The sequence below is a fragment of the Chiloscyllium plagiosum genome, unplaced genomic scaffold, assembly GCF_037043375.1.
Source record: "Chiloscyllium plagiosum isolate Xiang-an unplaced genomic scaffold, Cpla_swu_hap1 HiC_scaffold_13, whole genome shotgun sequence".
In the NCBI taxonomy this organism is placed as follows: Eukaryota; Metazoa; Chordata; class Chondrichthyes; order Orectolobiformes; family Hemiscylliidae; genus Chiloscyllium; species Chiloscyllium plagiosum.
The window spans coordinates 19,883,529-19,911,111 of NW_028270151.1; the positions used below are offsets into that span (position 1 = coordinate 19,883,529).

Below are 27,583 nucleotides of genomic sequence, written 5' to 3' on the forward strand. Positions count from 1 at the left end.
CAATATTGATGGAGAGACAAACAGAGTTAATGTTTTGTCACCAACTTGATGCTTCTTTGGAATTATTCTGAAGAAGAGTGATTCTGGACTCAAAAGGTTAACTCTGTTTCTCTCTCCATAGACATTGCCGGGCATGCTGGGTTTCTCCAACACTTCTAATTTTTATTTCAGATTTCCAGCGTCCACAGTATTTTGCTTTTAAGTGACCTTGAGGTTGAAAGAGACTTAATTGCCTAATGTTAGAATCAAAATCGTATTAAGATGACTGGTATGTTTTCAACTGGCCTGTTTTATTCATGAGATGTTTCTTTGTGTTTCTTTCTGGTTTTAACAGGATTATGTAACATTTTGGAGCAAAAATGCAGATAAGCAGACCAAAGCTTGATGCCAAAATGGCAAAGATTTCAACAGCGACAGCGTATTTTCCAGGAGAACTGATGTACGCAGGAATAAAAGTCAACCAAACTGCACAGAAAATCAGCATGCTAAAGGTGATGAATTTAGCCTCGTTGAAGTTATCCGGCAGCTTTCGAGCTAAGAATGCAAGGACAAAGCTCATGCAGGATAAAAGGCCGATGTAACCCAGCACACAGCAAAATGCCATCACTGAGCCTAAATCACACTCAAATATAATCTTCTCATTGTAATATTTAGTCTGTTTTACTGGAAATGGTGAAGACACAAGGAGCCAAGCAACACAGATTACAACTTGGACAACTGTGCAAGCCAGGACGCTGAGGAGTTGCTGCAGGGTCCCAAACCATTTCATCATGTTATTGTTGGGAAGAGTGGCTCGAAAAGCCATCAGTACAACCAGGGTTTTGGCCAGTACACATGAAATGCAGAGAACGAAACTGACCCCAAACAGTGTGTGCCTCAGCATGCAGGACCAGACTGATGGTTGGCCAATAAAAGTCAGCGAGCACAGGAAACAGAACATCAATGAGATGAGGAGAAGGAAACTGAGTTCAGAGTTGTTGGCTCGAACAATTGGCGTTTTCCTGTAATACCAAACGACCCCTGCAACAGACATTGTGCTGGCTGTTCCAAGCAAGGACACAGTTGTCAATGTGATTCCCATTGCCTCGTCAAATGCAAGGAATTCAATTTCTTTCGGGATGCATTGATTTTTTTGTAGGTTGGACCAGTCTTCCAGTGCACAAGGAACACAGTTCAGTGAATCTGAGAACAAATCAAGTGTTTGCATTGATTTAGTTGCTATAACATGAACACACACACACACACCCTTGTATGGGACTAATGATACGAGAGGTTAGAGCATAAGATTCTGGATTAGAGTGGTGCTGGAAAAGCACAGCAGTTCAGGCAGCATCCAAGGAGCAGGAAAATCGATGTTTTGGGCAAAAGCCCTTCATCAGGAATTGAGGTCCACTTTGGACCACCTTATCTGGTTTCCAGCATCTGCAGTCATTGTTTTTACCTAGTTAGAGCATAAGAGTGTTGCAGCTGGGAATGTATGCTGTTGGGGGCTGTGGTGGGGAAATGTTTTAGCCTAAGGAAAGAAAGGCTAAGTTCACAGAAAGATCTAAAGTTAAGAATTGGAACATTACAGTGAAAGTTTTAGGAGATTTGGAGCCAATGTATCTGAGAGAGGAAAGGGATATCATGAATTTAGAGTGGGTCAGAATGAGCATAAAAGAATTGGATGAGCTGCAGCTTAGAGTAGATAAAGCTTGAGGTTCCATTAGTTAATCAATTCTTGAAACATTTAAAGGCATGGAAGTGCGCTTTAGCAGCAGCAGGACAGAGATAGAGAAGGAGGCTGGAAAAAGGGATCTTTACAATGGAGAGTTTATGTGGTCAAGAACAGTTGTGCAATAATAGGGTGGTGAACTATCTGTTCTGAGGAAGGGTCACTCAACCCAAAATGTTAACTTTGACTTCTGTCCACAAATGTTGCCGGACCTTCTGAGTTTTTCCAGCAATATCTGTTTTTGTTGCTGCTGGTGAACTATCTATTTTAGCTTGCAATAGTGACTAAAATGAAAATTGGAATCCGAATTTGTGAAATGGGGAAGGACATTGGCTGAACTCTTCCCATTGTTGAGTGGAAGGAGGTCACAATTCGTCACAACTGGACATTAGCACAAATATAGTGGAGGGGTTGAGAAAACTTTGGAGAGTTGGAGGCTGAAATGTTTCATCCTTGAGTTAAATTGTGGGGATGTGCATCATATTGCATGGGATACTACCATTGGGAAAGCCCACTGGATCAACAGCCTACCAGGCTCTGAAATGTTCACTCACTCTTCTCAGAGAATTTCAGCAATGTCTTTCCTTGCATGAAACTGCCAGCCATTCAGAGAGTGGCAGCCATAGCAAGTAGCAGCACTGCTGCTAAGGCATAGGAAGAACGAAGTCCTGAATCAACAGGCAAGATGTTGACTATTTGGGGTCTTTACATTGGGTGTCTGTCGTGGAGAAAGAGGGTCAGGATGATCAAAAGCAAGGATGGAGGTGTGGCTTTAAATGGCCATTCCTTTTGACCCCATCCATATCCTAGCCAAAAGGGCTGCCAATTTTCTTGCTGAATACATTTAATCCAGGTGATGGTGAAGCGGTCCTTAAGTCAGCCATTGCTTGACTACTTAAAGGCCTTAATTCATGAAGTGCCTACAAGGTCAACCTGGGTCCTTCTGAGCAGTACTTAATTTATCGGTGGCAGGAAGGAGATGGTACCTTATTAGTGCCAACCCATCAACTGCCCCCCGTGACACATACACCACTTATTCTCAGGTGAGGAAAATCCCAGCCAGAGTTTATTGTCATTAACATGCTAATGGAAGTTGACCCCTTATCTAGAGATAATGTTGAAAAATGTGATGCTGGAAAAGCGCAGCCAGTCAGGAAGCATCCAAGAAGCAGGAGAGTCAACGTTTCAACCATAAGCTCTTCAACAGGAATTCCTGATGAAGAGCTTATGCTCGAAACATCGAATCTCCTGCTCCTCAGATGCTGCCTGACCGAGTGTTCTTTTCCAGCACCACACTTTTTGACTTTGGTCTCCAGCTTCTGCAGTCCTCATTTTCTCCTAAAGAGACCTAAGGGGCAACTTTTTCACACAGAGGGTGGTACGTGTATGGAATGAGCTGCCAGAGGAAGTGGTGGAGGCTGGTACATTTACAACATTTAAAAGGCATTTGGATGGGTATATGAATAGGAAGGGTTTGGAGAGATATGGGCTGGGTGCTGGCAGGTGGGACTAGATTGGGTTGGGATATCTGGTTGGCATGGACGGGTTGGACTGAAGGGTCTGTTTCCGTGCTGTACATCTCTATGACTCTATGACTGTATGAGCGCCACACGGGCATGGAAGAGGAGACTGTCAAGAATGGATTTCTGCGGGATCCAGGAATAAAGGTGTAGTGGCAGAAAGAAATACATTTGATGTAGATCCTCTGTAAAGACCCAAACCAAGTGAGTGTAATCATGCTGAATTGGACAATAGAGGAAAGGAGTTGGAGGAAGATGTATGAACATGGGCCAAGCTAAACACAGAAGTGTTCAAGGAAGTTGAGTCATGACAATGCACAGACAATGTTACTTCAATACAAAATGTGCTGCCTGAAAGGATGGTAGAAGCAGTTCAACAATAATCAACCAAAGAAATTGGATGATTAATTGAAGGCAAAGCTAATATTTTGAGTTATTTGGAAAGAGCAACATAGCAGAACAAATTTGGATAGCAACACTAAAGACTGAGGGCAGGTTTTATAGGTAGCATGTTCTTCATTTGTGATCTTTGAACTGTACGTTTCTATGATGTGACCAATTGTCTCAATGTTTATTCATTGGCAGATTATTATTCAACCAAAAATAATTTGACATTGCAAACTTTTTAAAAGTTCAGCTAGATATTCCAACAAAAATGAGTTCCATTGTTTCAAGATCTGGCAACACAAAGGGGCATGAAACTTGAACACAGTAATTTCCACAAAGATTTTCTTGAGGAATAAAAGGCCAAACCCATTACAAAGAAAACCGAATGGTAAAGGAAAGCAGTTGAGAAAACCATTTTGTTTAATGGAGCCACCAGTGAATGTGTGATTGTTCTACTTAGACAGTAAAAAGGGAGATTTAATGCAAGCGTTCAAAGTAAAATGATGTCTTATCAGTATAACGAAGGATAGATTACTTCCAGTGATGGATGTACTCTGAGGCAACTGGTACCAGAATAAGAGGCAACATGGATAAATTTATACAGTGAGTGATTTGTTGTGATTTCAAATGCATTGTCTGTAAAGAAGTAGGAAACAACTCCAAAAGCCAATTTCAAAAGAAGGAATGGAGATGCATTCAGGAAAGGATACATTTACAGGGATGGAAGAAAGAGCTTGGCAGTGGAACTATCTGGATTATTCTATCGATGAGTTAACATGGGGAGCAAGTTCTCATATCTTGATTAAACAGTGTAGGGAGGAGAAAGAATGACCATTAAGTTATCTTGGTTCTTAGAAGGATTGAGAGAAGAAATTCCGGAGAAATATTGAGCAAAAGTGTAATGAAAAAGAGAAAGGTATGAAGATAAAGAGACCACAGGATACATGCCAAAGATGAAAGGTGTATTTTCAATCTCAGACATCCATCTCATGTTGCATTCTTCCCCTGAATGCAAGATCAATACTAGACTTTGAGGAGAATTCACATCATGGATGGATATGGGAAGTTTTATGGAGAGGTAATAAATTTACCTGTGTCATTACTAATTTCACCATCAGGGCAAGGCAAACAATCAGAACAGCAAAGTGGTTGTCCACGTCGAATTGCTTTCCTCGTGCCAGGAGGACAACTTTCTGTACACACTGACTGGGGAACCTAAATGTTAAAAACAAAAAGCATGCACACAAACTGGGTGTTTAGTTCAATTTTTACAGCATGAAAATGAATAATGTCCATTCACCCATACCTCATCTGTTCACTAACCTACAATGGCTATTGGTCCAGTGAAGCTTAGATGTTAAAATTTTCATCTATTCGTTCAAATTTATGCACTAACTCACCTCTTCCCTATCTTTGTAACCTGTCCTAGCCACACAACCCTGTGAAATCTCATCACACCTCAATGTGGTCACTTCTGCACTCCTAACTTTTATCACCCCAACTTTGGTTGCCAAGTCTCCAACTGTCAAGATAAACCTTTGGAATTTCCTCCATAAACTCTCCTATCTCTGTCCGTCCTCCTTTAAGTTACTCCTTATAACGTACGTCTTTCACCAATTATTTTGGACCAACATCTCATTATGAGTCTCAGTATCAAATGTGCATATCAGTAAAAGTAAAATCAGTAAGCTTCACATGGTCAGGAAGGAGGGATCACACCGAGAGTGTGACACAGTCCAAGTGAGTACATAGTTTGGAGAATTTTGAGGCAATGTAGGATTTTGTACAGAGGGCAACAGGTGCTTTTTGCTTGTTTTTTTTATCATAATTTGTACGTTTTTTTTAACGGGATAATTAAAGCCCAGGATCAGGGGTCCAACGTAAAAGAGAGACATCACAGGTGAACTGTAAGTTCATTGGTTGGTGATGCATACTAATTTGGATATCTATTATGGGTAACTTTCAGATTGTAGGTAAATAGGGGAAATGCTATAAGGCAACATAATAAAAGACCAGTAGAATTTTTTTAAAAATCAAAAATCAAATTAAGGACTAAGTAATTACAAGAGATATTCAAGGCCAGGTGATGTGTTGCAACTGCATGATTTGGGAGCTGGTTGACCCCATTGTGGTTTATAGTGACTACGTCTGTAGCAAGTGTTGGTTGCTTGAGGAATTCTGATTGATGAGCTGGAATCTGAGCTTCAAGCACTGTAATACATCAGGGAGGGTACGAGTTACCTGAACACTGTATTTCAGGAGGCAGTCACACCCCTTAGAGTAACTCCCTTGAATTCGGTCAGTGGTCACAGACAGGAGAGTGTGACTACAAGCAAGGAAAGTAGAGGGATCTAGGAGTACTGCTGAAGGAGCGTCAGCCCTTGAGCTTGTCTAACAGTTTGAGATTCTTGACCACTGCATGGATGAGAGTAGAGTCTACAAGGAGGATGAGCAAACTGACCAGAGCACAGTGATACAGTGAGCCATTCAAGAAGGGGGAAGATAAAAGAAATGTAGTTGAAATCTGGGATAGTATAGTCAGGGGAATTGACACTGTTCTGTGACCAGGAATGAGAGTCCTGAAGGCTTTGTTGCCTGCCTGGTGCCCAGGTTTAGGATACCTCATTTGGCTGCAGATGAATATGCAGTGGGAGGGAAACGATCCAGTTGTCATGGCCCACGTAAGTACCAACAATTTAGGTGGAAAGAGGAAAGAGTTTCTGCTGAGGGAATAGGAGCAGCTAGGGGCTAAATTATAAAGCAGAACCATAAAGGTAATAATCAGAGCCACAAGCAAATTGGCACAGGGTCAACAAGATTAAAGAGGTAATCACCTGGCTCACATATTAATGTGGGAGAAATGGGTTCAAATTCATGGGATGTTGGCACCAAGGCTCAGGAAGGAGGGAACTGTTCCAATGAGGCAGGATGCAGCTGAATCATGCTGGAACCAGGGTCCTGGTGAAATGCATAACTCGGGCCATGGACAGAATTTTAAACTAAATCGTGGGGGTGTAGGTTCAGTTGAATAGAATATTATGGTAAGAGCCAAAGGGTAGGAGGGCCCTGCAGAGGTTATTAAAGTTTTCAGAACAAATTAAAGGTTAGGAATCAAAACTTCAGGCACAGCAGATAAAGGGACAACTATGAGAAAAGAGGCAGTCAATGCAGGATTCAAGGTGTTTTACTTAAATACATGCAATATACAAAAGAAGGTATATAAACTTGTAGCACAGATTGAAATATCCAAGAATACACATCCTATCAAAAGCACAGGCATATGGGGAGGGAGGGAATGTTTGGGGGAGGATGGCAGTATTGCCTTGTTAGTAAGAAATGAAATTACATCGATAACAAAAAATGATATAGAATCGGAAGGGGTAGAATCTGTGTGGTTTAAGTTGAGGGACCGCAAAGGAAAAAAATCCCTGATAGAAGTTAGGCACAGGCCTCCTAGCAGGATGTATGGAGAAAATAAATCAGGAGATAGAAAATGCAAATAAGAAAGTCACTATTGCAAAAGATGATTTGATTTGATTTATTGCTGTCATATGTGCTGAGGTACAGTGAAACATGTATGCTTCAATGCACAGGTGGACTGGGAAAATTAAGTTAGTAACATGAGGAATTCATGAAATGTCTATGAGACGGCCTTTGGAACATCTTGTAGTAGAGGCCATTAGGGAACAGGAAATTCTGGATTTGGTGATGTGCAATGAGGCAGACTTGATTGGAGAGTTTAAGCTGAAAGAACCACTCGAAGCAGTGACCAAAATATGATAGAATTCACCTTGCAGTCTGAGAGAGAGAAGGTGGAATAAGATGTAATGGTACTACAACTGAATAAAGGTAACTACAAAGTCATAAGGGAGGATCTGACTAGAGTTAATTGGAAGAGAAGACAGTGAAGCAGCAGTGGCAGGAGTTTCTGGGAAGTCAAGGATAACAAAAAAGAAGCACACAATGTGGTGAAGATTAATGCAGAGCGAAAAGATTGGGAAGCCTTTACAAACCAGCAGAATATAACTTTAAAAAGTATTAAAATGGAAGAAGATGTAGTATGAGGGTAAGCTAGCTAATAATACAAGAGTGTTTTTATATATTAAATGGTAAGAGAGAGGCAAGAAAGGACATTGGACCACTGGAAACAGAGGCTGGAGAAGTAGTAATGGTGAACAAAGAAAAGGTGGAGGAACTGAATAGATGCTTTGCATCAGTCTTCACAGTGGAAGACACCAGCAGCACACCAGAACTTCAAGAGAGTCAGGGGGTAGAGGTGAGTGTCGTGGTCATCACTAAGGAGAAGACGCTGAGGAAATTGAAAGCTCTGAAAGTAGATAAATCACCCGACCAGATTAAGAGAGTTCTGAAGGAGATAGCTGAAGAGATTGTAGATACATTGGTAGTGATCTTTCAGCAATCATTGGAGTCAGGGAGGATTCCATAAGACTGTTTAAGAGTGGGAGTGAGAAGGCAGGAAATTATAGGTCAGTTGGCCTGACCTCAGTTGTTGGTAAAATTTGAGAGTCCATTATTGCAGTGTACTGCAGAGTACATGACAAAGTAGGCTGGGTCAGAATGGCTTTGTTGAGGAGAAGTCATGCCTGAAAAATCTGATAGAATTCTTTATGGAGGTAATGACCACTTTAGGCAAAGGAGAGCCAGTGCATGTGATTATTTGGATTTCTAGAAGGCCTTTGACAAGGTTCCACACAGAAGGCTGTGAAATAAGATAACAGCACATGGTGTTAGGGGCTAGGTACTGGCACAAATGGAGGATTGGCTGACTAGCAGAAGGCAAATAATGGGAATGAAGTAGTCTTTTTTAGGATGGCAAGTAGTGACTAGTGGTGGTCCACAGATGTCAGTGTTGGGACCACAACTATTCGCATTCTACATCTATAATCTGGACGAAGGAATTAAAGCCATGGTCGCTAAGTTTGCAGATGGCATAAAGATCAGTGGAGGGATAGTTGGTGTTGAAGAAACTGGGAGGCTTGGAGAATGGGCAATAAAGTGTCAGGTGGGATGCAATGTGGGGAAGTGTGAAGCTATGTGCTTTGGTAGGAAGTATGCAGCCATAGATTATGACAGAGGAAAGGCTTCAGAATTTGAAGCACAAACAATCTTGGAGTCCTAGTTCAGGATTCTCTTAAGGTTAACAGGCAAGTTCTACAGAAAGCTAAGAAGGCAATTGCAATGTTAGAATTTATGTCAAGAGGATTCGAACAGAAGAGCAGGGATGTACTGCCAAGATTATAAGGCTGTGATCAGACCACACCTGGAATATTGTGGGCAGTTTTGGATCCCATATCTCAGGAAAGATGTGCTAGTCTTGGAGTGAGTGCAGAGGAGGGATACAAGAATGATCCTGAGGATCAAAGAGATAATTGGGAACCAATCACATTGAGGTGATACTGGAATGAAAACAAAAATTGCTGGAAAAACTCAGCAGGTCTAGCAACATCTATGGAGAGATGTTGCCAGACCAGCTGAATTTTTTCCAGCAAGATTTACTTTGGTTTCTGATTTCCATCATCTGTAGTATATATTTTTGTGTGATGTGATACTGGAGATTTTTTTTATATAGCATCCCTACAGTGTGGATACAGGCCCTTCGTCCTAACAAGTCCACACTGACTCTTGGAAGAGTAACCCACCCAGACCCAATCCCATTACCCTATATGAGGAATGCTTGAAGACCCTCAGTCTGTACTCGATGGAGTTCAGAATGATGAGGGGGAAATCTCATTGAAACTTAGAGAATACTGAGAGGCCTGGATAGAATGGAGGTGGAGCATATGCTTCCACTAATAAGAGAGGCTAGGACTCTCGGGCACTGCCTGAGACTGAAGCTTTGATCCTTTGGAACTGACATGAGGTTGAATTTCTTTAGCCAGAGGATGGGGGTGATTCTGTAGAACTCATTTCCTCATTGTGGAGTCCAAGTCATTGAGTGTATTTAAGATAGAAATGGATGGGCTGTTGATTAGTAAGAGGTTCAAGGGTTATGGGGAGAAAACAGCAAAATAAGATTTAAAGAAACACCTCAGCAATGATTGAATGGTGAAGCAGAAATGATGGTCCGAATGGCCTAATTCTTCTCCTATATCTTCTGGCCTTATGGTCTTCTTTGGTCATGCTTCTTTGTGTGCTTTAGGTGTTATACAAGTACAGGTTATTGTGGTATTTATTTTCCATCTTTAGTTGCTCTAAAGATTTGATAAGGGGTATGCTGTTCTACTTCAAGGAGATAATTGGGAACCAACCACATTGAGGTGATACTGGAATGAAAACAAAAATTGCTGGTAAAGCTCAGCAGGTCCAGCAACATCTATAGAGAGATATTGCCAGACCGGCTGATTTTTTTCCAGCAAGATTTGCTTGGGTTTCTGATTTCCATCATCCATAGTACTTTGTTCTTTTTAGTTGTGATGTGATACTGGAGTTTTTTTTTTAAAGAATCCCTACAGTGTGGAAACAGGCTCTTCAGCCCAACAAGTCTACACCGACCCTCCGAAGACTAACCCACCCAGGCCCATTCCCCATATTTACCCCTGATTAATGCACCTAACCTACACATCCCTGAACACTATTGGCAATTTAGCACAGCCAATTCACCTAACCTGCACATCTTTGGAATGTGGGAGTAAACCAGAGCGCCTGAAGAAAACCTACACAGACACGGGGAAGAATGTGCAAACTCCACACAGACAGTCACCCAAGGCTGGAATCAAATCTGGGTTCCTGGCACTGTGAGATAGCAGTGCTAACCACTGAGCCACCCTCCTGCTCACACACTGAGTACTGCCCACGAGCCATGTGAAGGTTATATCAGGCAATGACATTATTGAAGCAGTCAGATTTGATAAGAGTCAGACAACTTTCACAATATTTGCAAATAATGGCAGTAATATCCTGCAACAAAATCTGTAGAGCTAAATAACAGTTGACCAAACTTACTGTCATTTGATCGTTGTGCCAAATAATATTTTCCTCATTTATCAGAAGTTCGTTTCCCAAACCTAATGCAGCATTAAAGCTGCCAACCTGAACATATTTAATGGAACCATCTGCATTTTTGTGCCAGTTGATTATATCATAAGATGCAAGTGGATCCCCATTCTCATCGAAATAGATTTCTTCCCCTAACTTAGTGGTGAATCTCACCTCTTTCAGGTAATGGAGGAGCTGTGGAAAGATGAGAACACAGGTTAACAGCCATGCTTCAGTATTTAGGCATCAGCATTAATGCTGATGTATTGACAAATGCAATAACCTTAATAAAAGGCACACCATGTCTAAGATACTGCACTGGAACAAAATATAAATCAGATGTTATGCATTGACAATCCTAAAGAAATGTTAAGGATTTCATCCAATAACTTGACTTTCTCTGCCCAAGTGGTAAAAATGAAAATCTCTCCCACTCTTCTCCAAAATTCTGTAGAATGCGGGAAGGTTCCAATAGATTGGAAAGAAACAAATTTAACACCTTTATCCATGAGAGAGAGATAGATAGAAACTAAGAAACCACAGGCCAGTTAGCTTAACATCTGTCATAACATTGTAGCAAGGTACTTTGGAAAGTTCAGCAGAAGCAACCTGAGTCAACTTGGTTCTGTGAAAGGAAAATCATATCCAGCCATTGTATTAGAGTTATTTGAGGAAGTGACATGTACTATGGACAAAAGAGGACGTATTAGATTTCCAGAAGACAGTTACTGAGGAGCTGCACCAAAAGTTACTGTAAAAAATAAAGGCTCGTGGTGTAGCAGGAATATACTTCAATGGATAGAAGATTGGCTGGCTAACAGCAACAGATAGTCAGAATTCTGAAGAAGAATCATATTGGACTTGAAAGGTTAACTCTGTTTCTTCCTCTACAACTGTTGCCAGACTGACTGAGTTTATCTAACATTTTCTGTGCTTGTTTTAGATTTTCAGCATCTGCAGTATTTTGCAGATAATAAGCACAAATGGGTCATTTGCTGCTTGGCAAGATGTAATGAATGCTGTGCCACAATCCCACTGCTGGAACTTTAACATTTCACAATTTATATGAATGACTTGGATAAAGGGACCAAAGGTTCGGTTGCTAATTTTGATAATGATACAAAGAAAATAAGTTGTGAAGGGGTCATAAGGAGGCCTCAAAGATAAGTGAAGAGAGTGGAAAAAGATTTGGCAAATGGAATATAATGTGAGAAAATGTGAAACTATCCATTTTAGCAGGAAGAATAAATAAGGGTCACATTACTTAAATGGAGAGAGAGTGCAAAACTCTGGAATACGGAGGAATCTGGGTGTTCTTATGTATGATCACAAAATATTATTATACAGGTACAGCATGTAATTTGGGAAGCAAATACAAAATTGTCATATACAAAAACAGAAATTACTGGAAAAGCTCAGTAGGTTTGGCAGAATCTGTTGAGAGAAATCAGTTAATATTTCTGGTCAAGTGACCCTTCCTCAGAACATTATTATCATGTTGTGAGTGGCATTGATTACAACTGTAGGGAGATTATGCTTTAGTTACACAGGGCACTGAAAAATGGTGCACAGTATTGGTTTCCTTTTTAAAGGAAGGGTGTAAATGCTTGGAAACCCATTCGGAGAATGGTTATTGGACTAATACCTAGAATGGACAGCTTGTTTAATGAGGAAATTGTAGATAGGCTAGGCTTGCTGGTGTCTTAAAACTAAGAGGCAACTTGATTGAAATATGTAAAATTCTGAGAACTCTTGATGGGATGTGAAAATGATGCTTTGTCTTGTCGGAAAAATAAGAAACAGTCATCTCTGTCTAAAAACAAGGAAGTGTTCATTTCAGATAATGACAAGAAGAAATATTGTCTCATGGGGGGTCGTGAGTCTTAGGGACTCTAGTTTTTAAAGGGCAGAGTCTTTGAATATTTTGAAAGCAGAAATAAATAGATTCTTCAGAATCAAAGGGATTAAAGTTTAGCAGAGGTAGGTGGCTTTATGGAACAACCTGATCAGTCATGATCTTATTAAATGGCAGAGCAGGATCAACAAAATAGTTTCATAAAATGGTAGCTCAGTGGTTAGCACTGCTGCCTCGCAGTGCTAGGAACACTGGTTTGATTCCAGCCTTCGGTGACTGTCACTGTGGAGTTTGCACATTCTCCCCACATCTGTGTGAATTTCTTCTGGGTGCTCCAGTTTCCTCCCACAGTCCAAAGTTATGCAGGTTAGGTGGACTGGCCATGAGAAATATGGGGTTACAGGGATAGGGGTGTGTGTCTGGGTGCAATGTTCTTTGGAGAGTCAGTGTGGCCTTGATCGGCCAACTGGCCTGCTTCTACATTGCAGGGATTCTATATATCTAAATGTAGATACAAACAGCACCAAGCTTCATCCCACAATTTTCTCCCTTTTTCAAGGTGCAGCCAACTCCTTGCAAGCTTGCTGCAGCACATCTAACACTAATATTTCTTATACCTGTTAAATTTTTAAACTTAAATTTTAAATGTGTAAACATTACTAATAGCATTATTTTCTGTCTCTGTCTAAGTCTTTTTGATCTGTACATCCTTGTTTACTATGATCTCCCTGCTCCGCTCAAAAGCTTTTCACTGTACTTCAGGGTACATGTGTTAATAAGTAAATCAATCAATTAAACTAAAAGCATGGGTACAAATTGACATTCACATGGCACATTTGAACCCACTGGATTTTTCAGCTGGATGGTGTAAAGCCTTAAGGGCAAACCTAATCTAATCTCATCTAATATTCAGACATGTAATTTATCACTTTTGAGAAGTGTAGTAAGAAATCCTGGTTCATTACTTTTCATTTCACCAACCCAAAAGGGTAGTGGCTTGTACCATCTCGAGGATGAAGGAGAGACCAACTTAGTCAATACAGATAATATTGGGCTTGACTTGCTCCATGTGACACAGACTGACCAAGACGGCTGTGGTAAATCAACAGTATAACATAGTTGTTAGTGAAACAATAAAAAATGGAGTATCCAGAAAATGCCAGATGGATGTAAGTGTCCTCACATTAAAAATGTCAATTTCTTTAGAGTACAAAGTCTCTTACCTGCCATGGTTTGAAGTTGAAAATATTGGCACAGGTGTTATTTGATAGGAAACCAGTGCCATTTTTGCAAGAGTTCAGATTATGAAGGGCATGTGCTATTGTGTATATGGCCTTATACACATTGTAAGAAACCCTCAGTTCAGACACATCTGAATAGATGCTGTAGATATTGTTTAAATCCTCTATACCTGTGCATTGTCCATGAGGGACTTTGGATGTGTCAATTCCTTTGTTGGGACCTGATGCTCCAAGGGAACATTGAAATAATGTCTCCCACAATTCTCGCACAAAGGGATTATTTGGGGATTTGAAAGGATGGACGTGAAGAAGAAAACTCCTCAGGCCTGGAATTTCAGATTTGGGAATTGCAAACCCTATTGTCCCACTCAAAGTCAGGATGTTTTCTTTTGTTGCTATCAACGCAGATGTAACCCAGGCCTCACTGGCTATCCATTGTCGACCAGTGAGATTTTGCCTTACAATCTCTCTGATTAAAGGGTATGCATCTCCCTCAATAGCAAACATGACAATGACCCTCGCAGTCGATGTCTTGATGGTCTCCGTTATTTGAAGTATCCTTTTCCTGGAGTATATTTTTGGAATTACTTCCGTAAAAGCAATGCAAACACCAAGTTTTCTGACTGCATCACTGAATGCTTGAATTCCATTATGGCCATAGTCATCATCACCTGCGATCGATCCAATCCAAGTCCAGCCAAACCGCTTCACCAGTTGAGCAACACCTTGAGCTTGGTGGGCATCACTTGGCATCGTTCTGAAAAAAGCTGGGAACTTATTCCTGTGACTTAGACAGGCACAGGATGCAAAATAGCTGACCTGGAGAAAGTCAATTATGCAGTTCATAATGTAGCATAGAAAAAGGTTGTTCATAGAATCTTGACATAGTACAATGAAAAAACCATTTGACACATCATGCCTGTGCTGCTCCATAACAAAATAATGCAGTTCAGCCTATATCTCTGCTGTTTCCCCATAGTCCTAACTTTGTTTTTCTTTTTCAAGTATCCAATGTCATTTTGAATGTTATTATTGAATCAGCTTCCACCACCTTTTTTTAGACAATGTACTCCAGATCCTTCCAACTTACTCCTTATTTTATTTTCTCCTGTCACCTTTGGTTCCTTTGCCAATTATCTTAAGTCTGTGCCTTTTGATAAATGACCACATTGCCAGTGGAAATTGCTTCTCCCAATTTATTTTATCAGTACCTGTCTTAATTTTGAAACCCTTTCCTAAATTGTCTTCTCCTGAAACTTTCTGCTCTGAGTTTTTCTAAATAATTGAAATTCCTATTATTATTTTATTATCCTAAAGCACCTCCTATATATCCTCCCTGAAATGTGATGGTCTGATGTGGGCATAATACTCCAATTGTCTGACAGGTCAAATTGTATTAAGCATCAGCAAAACAATGCAATCATCTTTCCTTACCTGAAGGCTAAAGCTTTGATGGCTCAAAATGTTTATTCATCATATGTCCCATTGAGATTCTATAGTGTCATGGGGCAGTTGCAAACAAATCAAATCCCTATCTTTACCCAATGTTGACACACTCACTTTGGTACACTAACACCTAAAATCCAAAACAGCAAAACCAGTTAAAAGAAAAAAACTACTCATCCACATCGGTGCCCAGGCCAAGATTTATTACCCATCCCTGATTGCCCTGAGGGTAGTTAAGAGACAATGATATTGCTGCGATCTGGAGTCACATGTGAGCCAGACCAGGTAAAGCCCTCCCATAGGATATTATTGAACCAGATAGGTGTTGACAACAGTTCATTGTGGTTCCACAGTGACTGTAGAAGCAAGTATTTTTTTTATTCCAGAACTTTATTGAACTTAATTTTCATCATCTGCCATGGTGGGACTCAAAATATGATGTCAAAACATTAACCTGGGGTTCTGGATTTAATACCAGTAAAATTTCCACAATGCTATTATCTTCCCTGAACTGAGATGGCAAATCATAATTGAAGAACTAATTTGGGATCGAACTATGCCTGTCTGATTTAGAAACGCAGAAAATAGGAACAGAAAGGACCATTTGGTCTACTGACTCCATTCCACCATTCAATATTATGATGGCTAAACCACCATCTCAGTCCTGTACTATGCTTTCTCTCCATATCTCTTAGTTTCTAGAAATCTAACCACTTATTTCTTAAGTGACTTTTTCAATGACTTGACCTCCACAGTCTTACGTGCCAAGAATTCTACACAGAGTCATACAGATGTACAGCATGGAAACAGACCTTTCGGTTCAACTTGCCCATGCTGACCAGATATCCCAACCCAATCTGATCTCACCTGCCAGCACCCGCCCATATCCCTCCAAACCCTTCCTATTCATATACCCATCCAAATGCCTTTTAAATATTGCAATTGTACTAGCCTCCACCAATTCCTCTGGCAGCTCATTCCATACACGTACCACCCTCTGAGTGAAAAGGTTGCCCCTTAGGTCTCTTTTATACCTTTCCCCTCTCACCCTAAACTATGTCCTCTAGTTCTGGACTTCCCCCAACCCAGGGAAAAGACATTGTCTAATTATCCTATCCATGCCCCTCTTGATTATATAAATCTCTATAAGGTCATCCCTCAGCTTCCGACACTCCAGGGAAAACAGCCTCAGCCTATTCAATCTCTCCCTTTAGCTCAAATCCTCCAACCCTGGCAACATCCTTGTAAATCTTTACTGAACCCTTTCAAGTTTCACAACATCTTTCCGATAGGAAGGAGACTAGAACTGCACGCAATATTCCAACAGTGGCGTAACCAATGTCCTGTACAGCCGCAACATGACCTTCCAACTCCTGTACTCAATACACTGACCAATAAAGGAAAGCATGCCAAACACCTTCTTCACTATACTATCTACCTGCGACTCCACTTTCAAGGAGCTATGAACCTGCACTCCAAGGTCTCTTAGTTCAGCAACACTCCCTTTGACCTTACCAGTAAGTGTATAAGTTCTGCAAGGATTTGCTTTCCCAAAATGCAGCACCTCACATTTATCTAAATTAAACTCCATTTCCCACTTTTCAGCCCATTGGCCCATCTGATCAAGATCCCGTTGTAATCTGAGGTAACCTTCTTCGCTGTCCACTACACCTCCAATTTTGGTGTCATCAGCAAACTTATTAACTATACCTCTTATGCTCCCATCCAAATCATTTTAAAAAATGATGAAAAGTAGTGAACCCAGCACCAATCCTTGTGGCACTCCACTGGTCACAGGCCTCCAGTCTGAAAAACAACCCTCCACCAACACCCTCTGTCTTCTACCTTTGAGCCAGTTCTGTATCCAAATGGCGAGTTCTCCCTATATTCCGTGAAATCTAAACTTGCTCACCAGTCTCCCATGGGGAACCTTGTCAAATGCCTTACTGAAGTCCATTAAGATCACATCTATACATCTTGACCACATTCTGAGTTTTTTTTTAATTCTTTAACAGGTTTAGGGCATAGCTAGGGCAGCATGTATTGCCCATCCCTAATTGCACCGAAGCAGTCAAGAGTCAACCACATTGCTGTGGGTCTGGAGTCCAGACTAGACAAGTTAAGGATGGCAGTTTCATTCCTTAAAGGACATTAGTGTGCCAGATGTGTATTTCTAACAATCAACAGTGGTCATCATTAATTCCAGATTTTTATTGAATTCAAATTCCACCACATGTCATGGCAAGATTTGAACACAGTTATCCAGAACATTACCTGGATAATACCATTAGGTCACCACATCGCCCAAGTGAAGAAATTTCTCTTTTCTTAGCTCTAAATGGTGTACTCTTATCCAGGGACTATGAGCTCATGTTCTATATACATTGCAACCCCCTTTCCTCCCTTCCCTACCAACCACCAACACCAGATCCCTCCCCCATACTAATTCCAGACAAGAAACATTATTTCTGCAGAATCCTGACAGAATTTGATCTGCTTCAATGACATTGCCTCTTATTCTTCTGCACTCTATAAGTTTAGTAACACACGCAATCATGCATTTATTCACAAATGAAAAATAATTAGTGTTAATAATATGCTAACAGTGACTGAAAAGAATTTTTTTAAATGATGGAAGTTTTTGATAGAGTGTTTACAGAGAGAATATTTCCTCTTCACAGGAAGGATCATAAGTAGAGATCACCAATATAAGATAGTCAGCAACAAAATTCAACAGGGAATTCAGCTGATGCTTCTTTAGGTAATTAGTGGTAAGAATATGGAACTCACCATCACAGGGAGTGGTTGAAATGAATCTTATAGAATCATTTGAGGTGAAGTAGAAAACGGAGTGATGATCATTACAATGGAAATTTGAATATGGAAAGATCTGCAAAGCTTGAGTGGAACAGAAAAAAATGGCATAAACTGCTTAGGTGGAATAGCTTGTTTTTGCACTGTGTAGAGTCGAAAGATGTGGTGCTGGAAAAGCACAGCAGGTCAGGTGCATCCAAGGGGCAGGAGAGTCAATGTTTCGGACATAAGCCTTTCGTCACCCCTCCGAAGCTGCCTGACCTGCTGTGCTTTTCCAGCACCACACTTTTCAAACCTGACTCTCCAGCATCTGCAGTCCTCACTTTCTCCTCCTCCTCTGCACTGTATATATATAAGGACTTGGGGCAGAACTTTATTCTTCAGTTGTAGAGGCCTTTGGACAGATTGTCAAATGTGTTCGATTTTGAGTACACACATAAGGAGGGAGACTTGGAGGAGATGTAACATAAATGAGAAACAATGCTGTTGCTAAACTTTATGTTGAGGAAGTGTCTGATTATTGTACATAAAATTATCAAGATACTAGACAGACATAATGTCACCATAGTCCTGCTTTCTCATTAGAAAGAGACAACTGGAGGTGGTTCAACCCAATGGTCACCATGACTCACGTGGGGGAAGAGGTTGAAGAGGAGAATCCTTCACAATAACCTCAGCCAGCGCATGAATTGAATCTGTGCTGTTGGCATCACTCTGCATTGCAAACCAGTCATCCAATCAACTGAGCTTTCTGACAGGGAAAATGGAGCTGAGACACAATCAAAGCAACCGTGATCCTACTGAATGGTAGAGCAGGCTCAGTAAGCAAACTGACCTCCTCCTCCATCTATTTTGATACCACCAATTACAGTGGAGATGCCTTCTTGATTGTACGTAGGAGGATAAAGGGAAAACCAAGGGAAAATCAATGCCTTGAGATTGAATTTAGATTCAAACCTTTGGATCAATCCTCATCCTCCACGCTTACTAAAATGGCCAATTCATAATTTGGACATCTGAGGCAAATTGGCAGCCTGCCACCTTATCACACATCCAGTATCAGTATTATGTTTCCTGTCAAACTAGAGTTTGCAACAATAACAACAGCATACAATTATACAAATCCTCCATTGTAATAAGATACCTCAAGAGTTTCATAGCAACATATTTGAAGTAAGGACACTTCAGAATAGGTGAGAAAAACTTTGTCAGAGAGGGAAGTTTTGAGGAGTGTGCCCGCAAGGAGATGTAAAAAGGTAGTGTGGTGGAGAGTTTTAGAAAGGGAAGGACAAAATGTAGGGCCTTGTAAATATGGAATGCTGAATTTCAAGATGCTTGAATTAAGGCACATAGAGTTCTGTCAGGGTTGACGGTCCAGACACAGTGATAAGAAGGGGCAAAGATACAGAGGGATTTGAAAACAAGAATAAAATATTAAAAATCAAGACATTGTTAATGTGCAGCCAATGTTGGACAAGGGGTACAGGAGTGATGAGTGAATGAAAATTAGGTGCAATTTAGGATGCAGGCATCACAGTTAAAGATGAGTTCAAGTGATGTAAGTTAATAGATGGGGACCAGCTATTGAAAATGCCAAGTTTAAAAGTGACAATGGCTTAGCAGCAGATGAGTTGAGACAGGATAGTGTTGGGCATTGCCACACTATAGAAATAGGTAGTTTTAGTGATGGTGCAGATGGGGTTGTGAATGGTATGGTTTGGCCTCAGATATCTGGTTTTAAGTCTTTGTTCACTGTTGGATGAATGTCAAACTGGAGACCTTGAACTCAAAACATACCATCGGAATTCTGAAAGCGCCCAGTGTTCTTTGTATAATCATCGACTGTGTTGATCCTGAGTCTCCGACAATTACAGGAATGGTGGAGAATCCCTTGCAGTCTTGTTTGGATATTTCTTCATTTTTGCCATTGGTAGATGCTAAGGCTGCTCTGAGAGACTGGGTGTGTGTTGCACAGGTATCATAAATCTGAAAACCCAGTTTTATATTTGGAAGAAGCAGCTCATCCCTGTTTATTTCTTGAATGGCAAAAATCATTGTCTGGACCCAACGAAAAGATCTGAAATCAAAACTGAGAATGCAGGTTCAATGATTAACTTACATTCCATTTTTTTCACAAAACAAACAGAGATTAATGTGCTGCCAAAGCATAAATATTCCACATATTAAGACTGCTTGATTTCCATTTTTATGCCAAGCTGAGAAACCTACTGCAGAATTAATTTACTTTGAGATTCATAGTGAAATGGAAAAAAAAACTCACAGAATCCTATTGTTATTGTTCAGAAGATAGCCATTCAGATAGATGTACATTTCTATTGCAGTTTTTACAACTAGCAGATGTCCTAATGTACTCGACTGTGAATGATGTACTTTTAAAGTGTTTAGCTAATGCTTTGGTAAATGAAATCCACCTAAGAATACAAAATGTTGGAAATGGAAAAGAAAGCGAAAACAGGAGAAACACATAACAGGTCAGGTAACATTTGTGAAGAAAGCCAACAGAATGTTTTAGGCTGTGGGCAGCACATCAAAATCTGAGTCTTACAAAGGAACAGTATTGAAAGAAGAAAAGAACAAACAAAGTGAAATAGCAGGAGGGAGTAACAGTAACATATGTTGCAAGGAGCTGAAGTGAAGGAAAAATGGCCAAATCACACAAGTCGCCCAATCAGAATGGAAGAAAGTAAAAGACAAAAATCACACACAGCAGGTTATAGCCCAACAGGATTATTTGGAGGTACTAGCCATTGTTGTGCTGCTCCTTCATCAGGTAACTTGTGGAGTAGGATCATAAGACACAGAATTTATAGCAAAAGATCATAGTGTCATACAACTGATGAGATATATTGAATAAACCTAGATTGCTGTTAAGTCTTGCATCTTTTAGAATGGGTTGCAGGTTTTGATTCATTAACAAGTAAATCCCTGAACTTCTTTCAAGTCACATTCCCGAGGTAACTGATGTGAAGGTTCCAGTCAAGGCATCTATGAGGTACAGGCTTGGATTCTTTGTCAGCTGGTCAACCACGATTGGTTAGGCCAATAAAACTCAGGGTGCCAAAAACTGGGATGTCCTCTTGTACTGACATCAATGATCAGTCCCCCTCCCAGAAACCACCTGATTGATTGTCTTGGCTCGCAGTCGGACTGGGAATCAAGAATGCTGCAGGATCAGCTAGGGCTTTGTCAGGAATGAGATATCAGGTGGGGAAGGGAGGCAGAGGAATCAATCTCTGTGGAAGGGGTGGAATGTCAATCAATGAGTGAGACGGGTGTTCTGAGGGGGAAGTGAACTGATTACTCAGGGCCTTGAAGACAGGTGGTTCAGTTAGCAGATGTCACCTGTAATAAGAGACAATCTAACCAGTGATCCTTGACATTGAATGGCATTCCTTCACTGAATCCCCCACTATCAACATCCTGGGGATTACCATTGATCAGAAACTCAACTTTACATATTAACTTGGCATAGAAAGAGTGCAGAAAAGATTAACTAGGATGCTACCTAGTTTGGGTTTCAAGGAGAGGTTGGATAGGCAGGGACTTTTAGCATAGGAGACCAAGGGGTGACCTTATAGAGGTCTATAATATCATGACAGGCAAGGAAGATAGACAACAACTTTTCCCCATGATAGCGAAGTCTAAAACTAGAGGACATAGATTAGATTAGATTACATTACAGTGTGGAAACAGGCCCTTCAGCCCAACAAGTCCACACCGACCCGCCGAAGCGCAACTCACCCATACCCCTACATTTACCCCTTACCTAACACTACGGGCAATTTAGCATGGCCAATTCACCTGACCTGCACATCTTTGGACTGTGGGAGGAAACCGGAGCACCCGGAGGAAACCCACGCAGACACGGGGAGAATGTGCAAACTCCACACAGTCAGTCGCCTGAGGCGGGAATTGAACCCGGGTCTCCGGCGCTGTGAGGCAGCAGTGCTAACCACTGTGCCACCGTGCCGCCCATTCCTTCACTGAAGGTTTAAGCTGAGATGGGAGAGATATAAAGGGTTTGGAGGGGCAATTTTTCTCATAGAGGGTAGTTTGTGTCTTGAATGGGCTGTAGAGGTAATGGTGAAGTGAGTACAATCTTGTCATTTAAGAAACACACAGCTGTGTACATAGATGGGATAGTTATGGAGGGTATGGACTAAATGCATGCAAATGGGACTAGTTTAATTGTTAAACCTGGTTGAACTAAGGTTGAACTGAAGGGCCTGTTTCCATGCTGTAAACCTCAATGACTCTATACTAATATACTGGCTACAAGAACAAGTCAGAGATTAAGAATACAGCAGTAAGTAACTCACCTCCTAACTCCCCAATGTCTGTACACAACCTACAAGGCACAGTTCAGGAATATGATGCAATATTCCCCACTTGCCTTGATGAGTACAGTTCCAACAACACTCAAGAAGCTTGTTACGATTTATGGCACCACATCCACAAACATCCACCCTCCACAACCAACACTCAATAGCAACAGAATGTACTACATAAAAAATGCATTGGAGAAATTCACCAATGATCTTTAGACAGCACCTTCCAAATCTATGATCACTTCCAACCAAAAAATAGAAGAACACTATTTACATGGGAATATCACCATCTGCAAATTCCTCTCCAAGTCACTCATTATTCTTACTTGGACATGTTCTTTCACTGTCAGTGGATCCACATCCTGGAATTCTTTCCCTAAGAGCATTGTATCAACAGCACATGGCCTCCAGAATTTCAAGAAGGCAGCTCACCAACACCTTCTCAAAGACAGCTATGGATAGGCCATAGGCTGGCCACTAATGGCACTCATGACACCAGAGAGCATGAGAAAAAGTCTGAGGGAGAGGGCTAATGGAAGTTGGATTATAGGATTGGTGGCTTGGACATGAATTAGAAGTGTTGGGGAGCTTAGAGGCCTAAGGAGAAAGAGATTGCAGACCTTTTGGGTTGAAGAACTGAGGGACATAAAATGTCTTGTGGGTTGGCATCTATCCTAAGGGATATCAGAGGCTTTGTAGGATTGGATCAAAGCTCTGAAGGTTGTCTGAGGCCTTGTAGGTTGGTGTGGAGGCTTGTTTTCGATGTTTGGTAAACTTCATTGTCAACAGCCAAATTCAAAGAGCTACGTGCCAAAGATGTTTACATTCTCATTTTCATATTTAAAATACCAGCCAATGCCCTTGGATCTGGTTTGTTTCCTGATCACATTACCACTTCAGTTAAATATGGAAGTTAGAGAGTTAGAGGTGGATTTGTGTCAAAAATCTGATTTTTATGATTTTAATCCACCCATTCCATCCCAAAGCCAATCCAAACTGACTCTTGCTTTGCTTGAAATTCTTCTCCCAGCTTGCGAACAGCGAGAGAGGGTTGGGGAAAGGTTGGCTGGGTTAGAGAGTCAGAGAAACTTGGCAAATCAAATGAGGACAGGAATCTGATGAAAGAATAAAACAGCCAACATGAGGTGTCCTGGTATTGTCCCTCAACTAACATCATTCAAGAAAAGAGTATTGAATGATTTGGAGATGCCGGTGTTGGACTGGGGTGTACAAAGTTAAAAATCACACAACACCAGGTTATAGTCCAACAGATTTAATTGGAAGCGCACTAGCTTTCGGAGCGACGCTCCTTCATCACCTGATGAAGGAGCATCGCTCCGAAAGCTAGTGTGCTTCTAATTAAACCTGTTGGACTATAACCTGGTGTTGTGTGATTTTTAACTTATCACATTAATGTTTGTGAGATTCTAGTGTTTACAAATCTGCTGCTGGTTTTTCTACTTTATAGCAATAGCTTCATTTCAAATGTCTTCGGCTGTCACTTAACACTGCATTGTGTCATTGGACTCTATCTTTCTAAATGAGCTCAATTGGAATCTGAAGAAACAGCAACTCTTCTTTCAACAAGGAATTCTACAGCTTTCCCAACATAACATTGAATTTACAAATCATAGACCCTGCCCACTCTTTTTTGATCAGCAGTTGTTAATGTTGATTCCATTATTTTTTTGCCCATTTACACATCGTTAGACCTTTTTTTTGCCTCTTTTGTCTATTTTTTACTTTGCATATCATCCCTTTTACATTTTAATCTCTCCTGCCTTCAACTCTATCACAAGATTTCCTTCTGGTACTCTCCTTCTTTCCCTCTTGCTCTGCATTAAAACTGTACCAACTCTAAGCAATCCCAGTCATGAAGAGTCACCACACAGAAATGTTAAGCCCGTTCCTCTCTTCGCGGATGCTGCCTGAATATTTCCAGTATTTTTATTTTAACTGTTGGCTTTTTTGTAATAGGATCATGGGTATTACCATATAAATGCAACTTTTTCTATTTTTCTTTGCTGCACTCCTGAGATCTGGCATGGTTAGATACAGAGAATTTCTGTCTTCATGCTAACATCCAAAAGCTCATCTTCACCTGTACCAATCTGCAAATTTACATTGACAATAACCAAAAATCTGCAGAATGTGCTGTGCTATAAACTTACCACCAAAGTACCAATTTATTACTTCACTTTGAATTAAATCTTTTCCATTCCATACAGCTCTGACTCTACATTGACAGTTGCATATGCCAGGATTCCGTCTGCTATCTCACTGAAAATTTACCATCTCAGGATATTCAATGCTATTTCCCTTTGAAGCCACAGATCATCACAAACTGGAGCTATAACAACGTTTGTTCATTGCCACTGGGTTAAAATCCTGAAACAATCATCCTAACAGCACGATGGGTATGCACAGACTCCATGGACTGCCTCAGTTAAAGAACTGCCTCACTACTTTCTCCAGGGAAATTAAGGATGGGCAATACGTGCAGTCCTAACTAACAAAGCCACATCTACAAACATATAAATTTTTAAAAAGCACTTTATTTCCAGGAAGTACTTTTAAAGTGTGGTCACTGTTGTAATGTAGGAAACAACAATCTTCACACAGTTAAGTTCCATGAATGGCAATGACCCGCTTTTTCGAAGTGAGTTTGAGGTAGGGCAACTATTTGCTGTGACATCTAGGAACCTTTTTCCTGTTTTTCTTTAAAAGGTGCCATGGGTTTTATATTCAGTGAGCACTTCCAGAACTGCAGCATTCTTTCAGTACTGGCCCTGAAATGTCAACTGAGATCTGCTCATGTGTCTGGGATGAGTACCGAATCGACAACTGCTGACTCAGAAATAATCATGCTACTCACTGAATCATGCTTAACCCTGACAGAATGAATTCTTTCACATGCGATCCAGAGCACTTAAAAAGCAGCATGCTTTATGATTGTGCAGAGCACCTATACCAAACTCTATTCTCAGCCAATGCCAACGCATGCATTTTCTAGCAGGGCTCCCTGGATTGCTGTCAGCACTGGGGAATCTTGGCATTTCTTTTGCTTCCCTTCTTTAACAGCAATGAGGACAAGGGTAGCAATTTGATTAATGTCTTTGTTGAAGTCATCAGGAATCAAAGTTTCTCAATGTTTGTGGCTCAATACTGCAACAGATATTGTGTTATCTATCAATCCTTCCACTATTCAATAGATATCTCCAATGACAACGGATATTGTATTATCTGACAGAAAATCATAGAATCACAGAATAATACAGCATATAGAAGAAAGGCATTTAGTTTATCCCTAGCTTTTTCTCTTGTAAACGTAATTACTCCCATTCAAATTTATCCCAATTCTCTTTTGAATGTTATAATTGAATCTGTTTCCACTGCTCTCTCAGATCAGATCAAATCAGGTTTCTGGATTAAAAAATGCTTCTCGCATGTTGTTCCTAGTCATTTGTCAATTATCTTAAATCTGTGACCTCTAACTACTGAACAGGTACTGCTGTTTTCTTCTTAAAATAAGTTTTCTACAATCCTAGAAATGCTTTATCCAATAGACAGCATTAATAATCAAGTCAATTACTCACACAAGCAGCTTGAAGAGTGGCATTATAAGTTGTGAGAAGAGAAAAACTCCAGTTAACCTTATTTGTCGAGAAACAGTTAACAAGCTCCTTCACTTTTTCACTATCAACTTGATACGGATGTAACCCATGCATGTTTTACACAGCTCAGCGCTCCTGTCAAACAGCTTCAATGAGACATTCTGAAGCTATTAAGTGATTTAGAGCCATATCAATGGAACTATGATCTTTTTGTTTATTTACTTCAGATCAGAATAAATTGATAGCAAACGTAAACCTAAACTTATCAGATCATCAGTTCAAAATGCTTCTCTAATCAATTTTTTTTACAAAATACGAAATACAAAAATTACTCAGAATTTTGTGAGCAGCGGAAAGGAACCTGGGATGATGCTAATTGTCCAATCCTGGAAATATTTCCGTTCACAGGTGGTTCAGTCAAGCGCAGACTTACCCCTCACACTGTGGTGTTACTGCCTTCACTTGAAAGGATGAATCTGGTTGAATTATTCGGTAATGGATTGGAAACAAACCAGCCAGGATCACATCCCCATCCTCAAAGATGGTCGAGACATTAAACATTGCTCTAGGATTGCAGCTGGGCTCTGCTACTACAGGAGTTGGGAGCAGTAAAGAAAACAAGGCTGGAAGCAAAGGCACTGTCATCTTGTCTTCATTTGACTATAAAACAATAGGACCCTTCCCATTTATATAGAAAAACAGTTCACACTAAATGCAATGAAACCATGACATTTCCCCATGGCCAGGTAAAGGAAATATAACCCTCATCACTCTTGAGAATATTCATCCCATATAGATAGTGCAATTAAAGGCTACTTAATCTCAAACTGAAGTGTCATCTATAATGATGGACAGAAATTAAATTATATATGCGGAAAAACTAGAATGCCTATTTCATTTTTTCTTTCTGGACAGGATTTCCCTGGAGTAATCTCTTGTCCATTAGTGGAGTTGCGTAACACTACTGGAAATGTTAAGATAAATAACTTCTGTTTTGAAATAACGTTGAAGGGAAGTAAATTCAAAAGAATATGATGAGACACAATAATGCAAAGTTAATAAAATTTAACTGAACCTACAGCAGTTGTCCTTGGCATATATTTAATTTATGTTCATGGCACTTTGTATCAATAAATTGCAGAGATACTCCTGTCTGGAGATCATCCACCTATCACTGACCAAAATAAATAAAAGTCATGTTCCATTGTTTATCATTCAATTAGTTGGGTTACCTTGATATATAAATGTTATCATAAAATAACAGCAGAAATTTTGAAAACAAAATGTGCATAGCTGTATTTCCAAAGCAGTCATGATTTGGAGATGCCGGTGTTGGCCGATGTACAAAGTTAAAAATCACACAGCACCAGGTTATAGTCCAACAGGTTTAATTGGAAGCGCACTAGCTTTCGGAGGGCTGCTCCTTCATCAGGTGTTGTGGACCACAACCACCTGATGAAGGAGTGGCACTCCAAAAGCTAGCGTGCTTCCAATTAAACCTGTTGGACTATAACTTGGTGATTTTTAACTTTCCAAAGCAGAATTATTTTCCATCCAATTACCCAATTTTAGACTTTTATCCAGTTTTGTTAACCCTAACTCTAACCTTCAAGGGCAATTAGCGATGAACAATAAATGTTGATCTTG

At 40.4% G+C, this 27,583-nt stretch overlaps 1 protein-coding gene across 1 annotated transcript; it reads right to left on the reverse strand.

The window, feature by feature from the left end:
* Window positions 1-256: 256 nt before the first annotated feature.
* On the reverse strand, window positions 257-26,581 carry LOC122555659 (extracellular calcium-sensing receptor-like). Its single transcript, XM_087993933.1, has 6 exons — window positions 26,370-26,581; window positions 19,771-20,062; window positions 13,696-14,532; window positions 10,585-10,812; window positions 4,713-4,836; window positions 257-1,182 (listed from the first exon to the last, which is right to left on the reverse strand). Exons 1-6 carry the CDS (start codon window positions 26,579-26,581, stop codon window positions 257-259), a joined length of 2,619 nt encoding a protein of 872 aa, XP_087850059.1.
* Between the last annotated feature and the right edge of the window lie 1,002 nt (window positions 26,582-27,583).

Coding starts and splice junctions, on each gene's coding strand:
- LOC122555659 (XM_087993933.1), bottom strand. CDS start 26,581: ATGACAGTGCCTTTGCTTCCAGCCTTGTTTTCTTTACTGCTCCCAACT. Junction 10,813..13,695: donor TCAACTTCAAACCATGGCAG/GTAAGAGACTTT, acceptor ATCTTTCCACAG/CTCCTCCATTACCTGAAAGA. Junction 1,183..4,712: donor TGAAATTAGTAATGACACAG/GTAAATTTATTA, acceptor ATTTGTTCTCAG/ATTCACTGAACTGTGTTCCT.